The sequence below is a fragment of the Chiloscyllium plagiosum genome, unplaced genomic scaffold (assembly GCF_037043375.1).
Source record: "Chiloscyllium plagiosum isolate Xiang-an unplaced genomic scaffold, Cpla_swu_hap1 HiC_scaffold_28, whole genome shotgun sequence".
Classification (NCBI taxonomy): domain Eukaryota; kingdom Metazoa; phylum Chordata; class Chondrichthyes; order Orectolobiformes; family Hemiscylliidae; genus Chiloscyllium; species Chiloscyllium plagiosum.
The window spans coordinates 19,390,178-19,402,880 of record NW_028270166.1 but is presented as its reverse complement, the minus strand read 5'-3'; the positions used below and the strand labels follow the sequence as shown (position 1 = coordinate 19,402,880).

General features: G+C 41.0%; 1 protein-coding gene across 5 annotated transcripts in view; it reads right to left on the bottom strand.

The window, feature by feature from the left end:
- cbarpb (CACN subunit beta associated regulatory protein b) overlaps positions 1-12,703 on the bottom strand; it is a 203,648-nt gene that overhangs the window by 158,967 nt on the left and 31,978 nt on the right. For 4 of the 5 annotated variants that reach the window (XM_087976026.1, XM_043721245.2, XM_043721246.2 and 1 more), the window contains exon 3: positions 12,047-12,130. In XM_087976026.1, coding sequence (XP_087832152.1) covers positions 12,047-12,130 — 84 coding nt within the window. Of the gene's footprint in view, positions 1-12,046; positions 12,131-12,385; positions 12,678-12,703 lie in introns of those variants that run through there. The other variant, XM_043721247.2, reaches the window with a different exon arrangement.

Sequence of the window (12,703 nt, the reverse complement as noted above, 5' to 3'; positions counted from 1 at the left end):
AGACGCTGCAAGACGTGTCAGAGTGTGGACACGGATACCACCATTACCTGTGGAGACACCTCCCATCATATACATGGAAGGTACTCATGTGACTCAGCCAACGCTGTCTATCTCATACGCTGCAGGCAAGGGTGCCCTGAGGCTTGGTACATTGGGTGTTGTGTGATTTTTCAACTTAATTTTTAAAAATATTTATTTTACCATTCTACATAATCTACAAAGAAATAGATTAGATTAGATTCCCTACAGTATGGAAACAGGCCATTTGGCCCAACAAGTCCACACCGACCCTCCAAAGAGTAACCCAGCCAGACCCACTCCCCTACCCTAGATTTAACCCTGACTAGTGCATCTAACACTAACGACAATTTAGCATGACCAATTCACCTAACCTGCACATCTTTGGACTGTGGGAGGAAACCAGAGCACCTGAAGGAAACCCACGCAGACAGGGGGAGAATGTATAAACTCCACACAGAGAGTCGCCTAAGATGGGAATCAAACACGGGGCCCTGGCGCTGTGAGGCAGCAGTGCAAACCACTGAGCCACCGTGCTGCCCACAAATAGATTTTTTAAAAATGAAATATGCCTTATTATCTTGACATGCAAAATGTGTTTGCATTAATGAGCACCATGATGATAAGATATTGACGAATGAATTCAATTGGGAATACAGGAGGAAGCTCTTTATTGAGGGAGTGGGACTTGCTACTACAGGGAGACGTTGAGGTGAATAACATTGGTATATTTAAAGTGAAGTTAGGTAAGCACATGAGGGAGAATAGAATATATGGTAACAGAGATGCAAAATAGAAGTGGGAACTCAAAAGGAGCTTCCACATAAATTTGATGATGCTTTATTTATTAATATTCTACTGGATCAGTTTGCTTTAAAAGAACAAATGAGTCTCTTATCTTGAAAGATAACCATTATGGTTAATGTTATAAATTCACACAAATATGGTGAGCTAGGATACATAAATGCAAACACCTTCATGTCAATATGAAGTAATTAGGTGTCCATCAATGTAAAGCATAGTAGCATAATTTGGCAGTCAGATCCCAACCTGGTTTCTAAATGCATTAAAACAAAGCAATTAAACAGCTTTCTAATCAGTCGGTGTGCATTGCTTCACATTTGCACCAGTTTCAAAGTGATCCACTGAACTTACTGGGAACTTGTAAGTTTTACATGGAATTTATTCAATGTGAGGATAAAACAGACATTACTGCCTGTTAAATATTAGGTGCCAGAAGAACACAGTTCCATGCATGAAACAAAGCATGTATGTGCTGGACATCATTAAGGTGTCTTTGAGAAAGTTGGTGCGAGACCAATCTACAACATGCCAAGTTTACTTTTTGGGAAACAGACCATCAGACACCAGTTTCAGGTATACAGAAGAGCTGATGAACCGAAACCTTATTTAATTCATTAGATGTAAGATCTTCATTATAAAGTTAGCTGAGTATTCACATTTATTGTTTCATTCCAAAATTGATTTGGTGCAGACTTTCCCATGTTAGTCAAATAATGAAGCGAGTGGTAGACTGAGTCATTCCAAGAGATTTAAGATAAATTGGAAATGAATGGTGGTAGCATATGTTCTGTAAATCGGAATTGGTTTATTCAGATTTGCAATTGATGATTAAAATCATTAATTTTGCCCACTAGTCATCGCATACTTATTTACACGAGTGCTAATTTATTGGAATTTGTGACAAGCTATAAAGGGTAGTCTCATGGTCAGTTCATCTGTTTTTGTTTCTGACTATCCTGCCCCCTTTCTCTCTGTGAACTCCAATCTGCGAGCCACCCACATCATTTACCTTTGTTCTAGATCCACTAGGATTTGGGACATCCCATAGGTTCATCATTGGCAGCAGTCATAGTCTGTCTAACTTTTATTAAATTAGGTGAAAATTGAGTGTGTTTGCTGAATTGTAGATAATCTATTCCACCTCTAATTTTAATTTTATTAACTTAGAGTTTCATTCATTGTATTCTTTAAATGAATGCACAATATTATTCAATAATACCTTCATACATATGCAAAAGTAACAGAACACAGGTTCAAACTCAATTCCTGATCTTGATCAAATAGTGAAAACATTTTCACAAAAATGAGAGGAATAAAATAAAAAAGAATGAAACATTCTGACTATGGCAAAAAAAAATCTAAATTTAGCTTGGTGACAGTTCTTTTAATTCAATCACAAAATTAAGGAACTTTGGAAACACAAATAGTTCCAAATCATGTTCCAGCTTATGGAAGTACCAACCTGGCAAAGATATAATCAGCTTGGTCTCCGCATGGGCTCAGGAGTCAAGGAAAACACAAAAACACATGAGTTGTGTTCAGTATGGGTATCATTGACATCAGCTTTGAATTCAGCTGGTGGTTATACTGGTTCATCACATTAATCAATTATTTAAGATTATTCAAAGTCATCTGGTGGAATCTTCTGTGTCCGGCTGTGATAAGATGACAAGATAGGAAGAGCATTTAATTATGTGGTGTGGTGGTGTATCTAAAACCACCGCCTCCCTGCCTCCACTGGAGACCATAAGACACAGGAGCAGAAATTAGGCCATTTAGCCAATCGAGATTAGTGTGGTGCTGGAAAAGCACAGCAGGTCAGGCAGCATCCGAGGAACAGGAAAATCGACGTTTCGGGCAAAAGCCCTTCATCAGGAATGCCTCTATTCCTGATGAAGGGCTTTTGCCCGAAATGTCGATTTTCCTGCTCCTCGGATGCTGCCTGACCTGCTGTGCTTTTCCAGCACCACACTAATCTAGACTCTGGTTTCCAGCATCTGCAGTCCTTGTTTTTATCCATTTAGCCAATTGGGTCTGCTCTGCTATTCAATCATGGCTGATATGTTTCTCAACCCCATTTTCCTCCTTTTATCCCCATAACCCTTGATCCTCTTGACACTCAAGAACCTATCTATCTTAGTCTTAAATACACTCAATGACCTGGTCTCCACAGCCTTCTGTGGCAATGAATTCCATAGATTTACCACTCTCTGGCTGAAGAAGTTTCTTCTTATCTCCCTTCTAAACAGTCTTCCCCTTACTCTAAGGCTGTGCCCTCGGGTCCTGGTCTCTCCAACCAATGGAAAAGTCTTCCCAACATCCTCTCTGTCCAGGCCATTCAGTATTCTGTAGGTTTCAAACAGATCCTTCCTCATCCTTCTAAACTCCATCAAGTATGGACTCAGATTCCACAAATATTCCTCATATGTTAAGCTTTTCATTCCTGCGACCAATCTTGTGAATCTCCTCTGTACACGCTCCAGGACATCCTTCCTAAGATATGGGACCCAAAACCGCGCACAATACTCTAATTTATACAGCCTCAGAAATTTTTATATTCAAGTCCTCGCAAAATAAATGCCAACATTGTATTTGTCTTCCTAACCTGACGCAACCTGAAAATTTACCTTGAGAGAATCCTGGACTAGAACTCCCAAGTATCTTTGCATTTCAGACTTCTGAATTTTCTCCCCATTTAGAAAATAGTCCATGCCTTTATTCTTCCTATCAAAGTGCATGACCTCACACTTTCCCACGTTATACTTCATCTGCCACTTTTTTGCCGACTCTCCTAACCTGTCCAAATTCTTCTGCAACCTCCTGTCTCCACATGGCTACCTGTCTCTCTTCCTATCTTTGTATTGTCTGCAAAATTAGCCAGAATGCTCTCAGTTCCTTCATCTAGATCGTTAACATAAAGTGAAAAGTTGGGGTCCCAATACTAAGCCTTGTGGAACACCACTTGGCACCAACTGCCATCCTGAGAAAGATCCGTTTATCCACACACTGCTTTCTGCCAGACAGCCAAGCTTCTATCCATGCTAGCGTCGTGCTAACACCATAGGCATTTATCCTACTCACTAGCTTCCTGCGCGCAAGTTGTCAAAGGCCTTCTTGAAATCCAGGTAGATAACATCCATTGGCCCTCCTTGGTCTAACCTGCTCATTACTGAGAGTCATAGAGATGTACAGCACGTAAACATAGCCTTCAGTCTAACTAGTGCATGCCGACCAGATATCTCAACCTAATCTAGTCCCATTTGCCAGCATCTGGTCCATATCTGTCTGAACCCTTCCTATTCATATACCCATCCAGATGCCTTTTAAATATTGCAATTGTACCAGCCTCCACCACTTCCTCTAGTAGCTCATTCCATGCACGCACCACCCTCTGTGTGAAAACGTTGCCCCTTAGGTCCCTTTTATATCTTTCCACTCCTATTCTAAACCTATGCCCTCTAGTTCTGGACTCCCCCATCCCAGGGAAAAGACTTTGTCTATTTATCTTATCCATGTCCCTCATAATTTTATAAACCTCTATGAGGCCGCCCCTCAGCTTTCGACACTCCAGGAAAAACAGCCCAGCCTATTCAGCCTCTCCCTATAGCTCAAATCCCCAAGCCTGGCAACCTGCTCCTCGGATGCTGCCTGACCTGCTGTGCTTTTCCAGCACCACTCTAATCTAGAGTCAACATTCTTGTAACACTTTTCTGAACCTTTTCAAGTTTCACAACATCCTTCCGATAGGAAGGAGACCAGAATTGCATGCAATATTCCAAAGTGGTCAAACCAACGTCCTGTATAGACGCAACACCTATACTCAATGCTCTGACCAAAAAGCAAAGCATAGCAAATGCCTTCTTCATTATCCTATTTACCTGCGACTCCACTTTCAAGGAGCTATGAACCTGCACTCCAAGGTCTCTTTGTTCAGGAACACTCCCCAGGATCGTACCATTAAGTGTATAAGTCCTTTAAGATTTGCTTTCCCAAAATGCTGCACCTAACATTTATCTAAATTAAACTCCATCTGCCACTTCTCAGCCCATTCGCCCATCTGATCAAGATCCCATTGTAATCTGAGGTAACCTTCTTCACTGTCCACTACACTTCCAATTTTGGTGTCATCTGCAAACTTATTAACTATACCTCCTGTGTTCACATCCAAATCATTTATTTAAATGATGAAAAGTAGTGGACCCAGCACTGACCCTTGTGGAACACCACTGGTTACAGGCCTCCAGTCTGAGAAAGAACATTCCACCACCACCCTCTGTCTTCTACCTTTGAGCCAGTTCTGTATCCAAATGGCTAGTTCTCCCTGTATTCCATGAGATCTAACCTTGCTAATCAGCCTCCCATGGTGAACCTGTAGAATGCCTTACTGAAGCCCATATAGATCACATCCACTGCTCCGCCCTCATCAATCCTCTTTATTACTTCCTCAAAGAATTGTAGCAAATTTGTCAGGCAATGGCTTCCCCTTGATGACATCATGCTGACTTTGACCTATTTTACAATACACTTCCAAGTATTCAGAAATCTCATCTTTCACAATGGATTCCAGGATCTTACCACGACCAAGTTTAGGCAAATCGGTCTGTAATTTTCCATCTTTTGCCTTACTCCCTTTTAAACAGGGGTGTCACGTTAGCAATTTTCCAGTTCTCTGGGACTCTACCTGATTCTAGCGTTCCCTGAAAGATCACTATTAACACTTCCACTCTCTCTTCAACTATCTCCCTGGGAACTCTGGGGTGTAGTCTATCTGGTCCAGGTTATTTATCCGTTTCCAGGTCATTTAGTTTCACTAGCACCTTCTTGGTGATGGCCACCTTACTCAGATCTGCCCCCTCACTCTCTTGACCTTTTGGGATATTACTTGTGTCTTCCACCATGAAGACTGACGCCCAGTAATTATTCAGTTCCTCAGCCATTTCCTTGTTCCCCACTACTATTATGCAAGTGTCATTTTCCAACGGCCCAATGTCCACTTTTGCCTCTCTTTTCCCTTTGATATACCTAAAGAAACTCTTGCAGTCTTCCTTTGTATTACTTGCTAGCTTACCCTCATGTTTGATCTTCTCCCTCCTTATTTTTTTTGCTGCCCTCTGTTGGTCTTTGTAAGTTTCCCAATCCTCTGGTTTCCCACTGTCCTTCGCCACATTATAGGCTTTCTGCTTTGCTTTGTAATGGACCAGGCCAGACCCCTTCAAAACATTTCAAGAAAGTAGCCCAGACCGTAACTTGGCAAGTTGTTTTAAACAAGTATATAGTGGATATTCCAGGAGGGATGCAGCTGGCCCAACCACTTAGTTTCAAACAAGACAGAATTTAACTACAAGATTACTGAATGGAACACAAACTAAAGAGAACAGAATACAGAATAACTTAACCTAATCAAAAACCCAACAGGTTATCGCAACTTAATGATGCTGTTTCAAATTCTTGCGACAATCCCCATATACATTCTTTGGCAAAAAAGGAAAAAATCAAATACAGGGTCTTACAGGAGAGAGAGAGATGGCAGAGGGATTCAGCATGGAACAGCTTCTTCCTTGGAGCTGTTTCTTGGACCAGCCGCCTCAAACTGACTGACTGCCTGCTTTTAGTGAACAGCCAGATTGCTAAAAACCAAACCAAACCAGAGAAAAGCTGAGCTGGAAGAACTGGCCATTCCCCTTTCATTGCACGAGTATTTTTATTTAACTTGAAAGCTTTTTGCCTGAGGCAGTATCTGTTAGCTATAATCAAACTGGGCCTGAAACCCTTCAAACATAGACTTATCGGAATTGCTGCTTTTATGACCTTGCTGAGAAAAAAGGCCAAGGACAACATAACCTTGTTAAAGGAGCAACATTGTCACAGCTTTTATGTTATCCCTGACCTGCCTCATCAGCCATGGTTGCCTCATCCTCCCTGTACCATGTTTCTTTTCCCTTGGGATGTATTTCTGCTGTCTGCTGAATTATTCCCAGAAACTCCTGCCATTGTTGTTCTTCTGTCTTTCCTGCTAGGCTCCTCTCCCAGTCAATTCTACCCAGCTCCTCCCTCATGCCCCTGCACTTGCTTTTATTTAGCTGTAATACCGTTACCTATGATTCTATTTTCACCCTCTCAAATTGCAGATCAATCATATTATGATCACTGCCGCCTTAGGGTTCCTTTACCTTAAGTTCACTTATCAACTCTGCCTCATTGCACAACACTAAATCTAGTATTGCTTGTCCCCTCGCAGCTCCAAAAAGCCATCTCATAGACATTCCTCAAATTCCCTTTCTTGCAATCCAATACAAACCTGATTTTCCCAGTCCACTTGCGTATTGAAATCCCCCATGATCACTGTAACTTTGCCGTTTCTACACATCTTTTCTATCTCGTGGTGTATCTTGCGCCCCAGCTCCTGAGTACGATTGGAGGCCTGTACATAACTCCATCTATGGCTTTTTGACCTTTGCAGATCCTCAATTCTATCCACACAGATTCTACACCATCTGACCCTACTTTGTTTCTTACTATTGATTTAACTTTATTTCTTGGTAACGAGGCAACCCTACCCCCTCTGCTCACCTGCCTATCTTTTCGATAGGATTTATAGACTTGAATATTCAGCTCCCAACCCTGGATTCTGGGTTCTAAGGCCCATGGTTAATCTTCCTGCCCTATCATCAGCTGAAGCCCACAAGTGGCCAATTAAGGACAACTTAAGGCCCTTTGACAACTGCCATTGGGAATAATGCAGCAACGGGTGGGTCTACCACCATTCAGTGTTCCTTATAGCTTCCGTCTTAAAGGCAGTTTGTCACCTCAGGCAATGGTGGGTAAGGTCCTCAATCAAAGGTAATCTCTGCTTGAGGGACTGTCCATCAAGTAGGGGGTGCCTGCTGATTGCAGTCTCCCTCCATCCTTGCTTCTGACTATCCTGCTCTCTCTCTCTCTCTCTCTCTCTCTGTCAACTCCTGTCAGTAAGCCACCCACATCAGTTATCTTTGTTCTAGATCCACTAAGATCTGGGGCATGCCATAGGTTTCTCTTTGGCAGTAGTCACAGTCTCCTCACTGGTGCTGATGAGTGCAAGACCTCCTAGCTTCTTATTGGTTGGTAGCTGGGAGGGACGTCTTGTCCTGGGGACCAGGTATAGGGGAAGGCCTACCGATGGCTTCTCCACTGTCTAAACGACTTATGGCTTAGTGAGCCTTGGTATAGACAGCACAACTCTCCCACTGAATCTACAACGAGCAAGTGGGACCCTCGTGCCTCAAGAGGACTCTGCCATTGAACTTTTGCAAAAATACCTCAGACTATTGCCTCCCAACTTTGATTAGTTGATATGGAAACTAATAGCTGTGTTACCTACAATGTAGTTGATTAATATAGAGACGATGAATATCATAGTCATTGGAAGGACATAATTGTGCTTTGGGCACAATTGACAATCTGGACACAAATTATGCTTAAAATCATGTTAGTTTGTAAAGTATAAATTTTGCACAAGATTCTGGTGAAACTGAGATATTTATCACCAAAAACAAACTCTTTCATGAGCTAATCCACTTGCACAGAATTTTGGAAGATAATTGTCCATTTTCTTGCATGACAAGATATTCATTGGTGCATTTAAGAATGACAAGCAGGTTCAGTCTTATTAATACAACAGAACAAATAAGCACTTTTAACAAGTGTCTAGCCTCCCCCGTGAATAATGTTAATTTTAAATAACTGCAAATTACTTCAATAAAACTGATCAGAAACATTCATCAGTTTCATTAGCATTGAGTGGTCAACATGTTGGTAAATTAAACATATTTTAATATTTTCCAAAATGTGTCTGTGTGTCCTTATAGCTAACAATTAAACCTGGAGTGACTTTATGAGCCTCCTCCTAGGCTCACAAAGGTCTGCTTAATAGCAGTTCATCATGGTGATTAATTCAATTTCGGGGCAGGGCCATTATCTGGAGAGGAAGGACTTCCCGCCCAATGTTTTCTTTAAAATTAGCCGAGAATTTGCAGAAACTAGACCTTTGCTGGATTAAACTGGTGTCTGAAATTCTACAATCTTTTGTAATAATTAGGCTATGTTTGGATGTTCTGTGCTGAAGAAAACTAGCATAAACCTGGGGAAAATCCAGTCAAGATCTTGTGTAAATACGTACATATCATTGGTTATTTGATTATTCATCTACTAATCAATAAATTCATTTAACAGCTGCAGCCTGAAATTATGCTCTGCTACCTTTCAAATAGATTCAGTTGGAAAACAAAAAAAGAAAAGGTTTTCTGTTCATTATCCTGAACAACATTGTAAATTCTTACCTAACATTACAGTCAATAAAGGCGCTTGAGGATAGAATAATGTGAAAATTTACCCAAAAGAGTGATCTAAACTAAAGCTGGCAAAATGTCTGCAACAAGATGGACAGGTAAGACCCAAAACATAACATTCAAATCTCATCAGAGGTCACAGGATAATGATTAAAAGGAAGAATACTGGCTGGGCACAAGGTTTGTTGTAGATCTCTTATAATCTCTCATATAAGCTTAAAATGGACAGATCATATCTGATATAGCAATATACTACTAGTGTTTCAAATAATGGTGAATTGTTTGCCCTAAACCAATAATTATCAATTAATGTCTCTTTAACATCACAAATTAAATATTTATTTTAATAGTATACTGTTGTCTGTTTTTAACTATCAAACACTCTAATAACTAGGTACAATGTTTACTTGAAATAAAGGGAATACCGGAAAAGGCTCAGAAATTCAGCAGCTTCTATAAAGAGAGTCAATATTTCGAAAACAGCCTTTCACCTTTATCTCCTTGATCTCGCCTAATAATCTTCAACTATTCTTCCCCTGGAGCTAAATCTTTCTCTATGATAAAGTCCAGCCCTTCTGCAAAGACAAAGTACTCATGACATAACACAAAGTATAACGTGAAAGAAGAGAAACAAAGTTTAAGATCATAATAATTGCGATCTTTATAATGAAGGTTGGACTACACTCTCATGTTGCATAGTCATCAGTTGCTTCACATATGCTTTCGCTTGCTATTTTCTACTACCTTCCTAGCATCACTCTGGTATACAGCTGTTTTCTGGCACCTTCGTTCTTCATGTGCCAGGAAATATCAAGAAGTTGGAATTATCATAATGCTAAATTCTGTCCTCATAAAGTGCATAAGTAAACAGGTGCATGCACACTCATTTTGAAAATCTCCAAATACAATTAATACCTGAAGGAATGGGCTGCCCATTTTAGTTGTTCTCTTTCACTGGCAGAGAGGATCTTCTCTCAGATCCCTCTTTTCTTTTAGCCTTTCAGTGAGATGCCATTTTCACACAAGTAATGGCGGAATCGCACAGAGTGAGACGGGAACATTTTGGATAGTAACATGTAACCATACTGCTGCTGGAATTTGCAATATTTAAAGTGTCATGAGCCTGACTGACATCAAAATCTGGCCCATTATATATTAATTCATGTTTATCTTGCCAATGGAGGCTATGCACATAGAAACAAATTTATCCCGTTGTCACATGTGACTCTATTAGACCAATCCCATTTTTAATAATGAATTCACAGGAAGGCATAATTATTAGGAAGATTTCAAAGGGACCTGAGGGGCAACTTTTTCACACAGAGGGTGCTTCTTATGTGGAATAAACAGCCAGAGGAAGTAGTAGATGCAAGTACAGTTTTAGCATTTAAAAGGTATTGAACAGCTACATGAATGGAAAAGGTTTCGAGGGACATGTGCTAAATGCAGGCAAATGGGACCAGTTTAGTTGGGGAAAACCTGGTTAGCATGGGTACGTCGGACTGAAGCGTACTGTATACTCCTTGACTATAACTATGACTATGGACGCCATTGGCTAGGTCATTTACTGTCCGTCCCTAATTGTCCAGATGGGGGCAGTAAAGAGTTGGGTATATAGGCCAGACCAGATAAGAATGGTTGGTTTCTCCAGAGAGCATTAATAAACCAGATGCCTTTTTCCCGACAATCAATATCATCAAGACTAATTCCAGATTTTTTTATATATAAATGAACTACATGGATTCGAACCCACGTCCCAGAACATTGTCTTGGTCTCCAGATAAATAGTTTAGCAATAACACCACTAAGCTATTCCTCCGCCATCATATACTGATAACGTTTCCAGTTACTAATTTCAGGATAATCACTGTATTCCATCCAAATTATTCTGCAATGTTATTTCATGAACAATAATGCATCCGGGACAACCGAACCCAAGGCGAGAAGTCCACTTGCTAGTAACACCTTAAGGATGCTTCAATGGTTGTTTCTAATGATCTAGTCGTCCCGAGTTGAGGGGTGAGTGTTGCTGCCAGGAATTGTAGCTGAGATTTAGCATCTTATCACACGTGCTCACTCCCAAAGGAATATACATTCACCTAGGCAACGGGACAGCGAAAAATTGAGCAGTTGTCTGATTTGCACTTGTCCATGGGACTCAGATGGCAATTAAAATACCCCAAATATGAACGTTGCACAATTATTAAATCAAATGGGGGTGAACATTTTTCCAAAAGAAAAAAAAAGCGATATGGCAAACATGTTTTACACAGTCGCGAAAAAACAGGCAATGAGATACATTACAAACTGTATTTCGATCATCAGACGAAAGCAGGTGAAAAGGAAAGGCGAGAGGGACACATTCGCACAGATTTTTTAAAAAGGGTCAGTCTAAAGATTGTTTAACCCGGTTACAACGCGATCAATAACGAAAATGTCAGAGATGGTAATTTTACCGTAGCATTTCAATCCCCTTTCCTACTCCACTCTGAGATACCTAGAAGCTCGCAGCTTTCATTAAAGGCCTACATCTAACACTAATAACGTGAAGGCTGCATATTTCTGGGACTATATATTAACACATTTCCACCTGTAAATCCGAGGGGGAGGGTGAAGTGTTTAAAAATAACCCGCTAATAATTACTGGAATTAATCAGTTTGTGTTATATACACAGTAATACCTATCAGTGATTGTATATTTCAGTGGGATACAACAGGCAATTATTTCAGCATCCTCCTATTGTGGAGACCAGATCATTAAGCTGAGAGCAAGAACACGGTTCTTCAGGTACAATGACAACAGGCCGCCCCTGTGTCATCTCTCAGTTAGAGACTGACACTTGCAGCTTTGTTTTAGCTTCAATATGCTAGTATAGCGTCTCTGTGGTTAAATCACTCACCGTTGCGTTCTCAGTTATGTATTTCCATGCAGGCAAATCATTGCTCATGGTCCAGTTCGTCGGAGACAGGGTTATTTTATCCTCCTACAATACAACAAAAGAAAAAATAGCATCTTACGGTCGGATATATGGAGGGTTTTATTGCAGCTAGGCGCCTGGCAATAATGTTTCTTTTGCTATCCCTAATAATCAGCGTTAAATCTCCAATAAGGAGGTGAGCTCAACTCGACAGGAAGCAACCGAAGGTATTAATGCAGAACAGAAAAGTTCCCTCAGTTGGCAAGGGGCATTGAACGAAGCAGAAACTGGGAGAAACGCATCATTTCACAATGTACTCACTTGTTGTGTAACAGAATATGACAGCGCCTCTTTCCGGATTTATTCATACTAAATGGCAAAGGAATAGCTGGCGGGGAGAGGTTGGCGGGTCCAGTCTTCCCCTAACCCAAGGCTGCAAAGAAAAGAGGGATCTGAGAGAGAGGAAAGCGACTGCACAAGGACCAAGCGGAGGGATCGCCCATGGAACAGGAATCTCCCTCTCTCCCCAGCCCTCCCCAGATCAGCTTCCACGCAGGCACCTCCTCCCCTTGTTCAGCTTCTTTCTGCCCGGGCGACGCTGGGGCTGGCCTTACACTCTGGTAAGCGCCATTGGCTTCA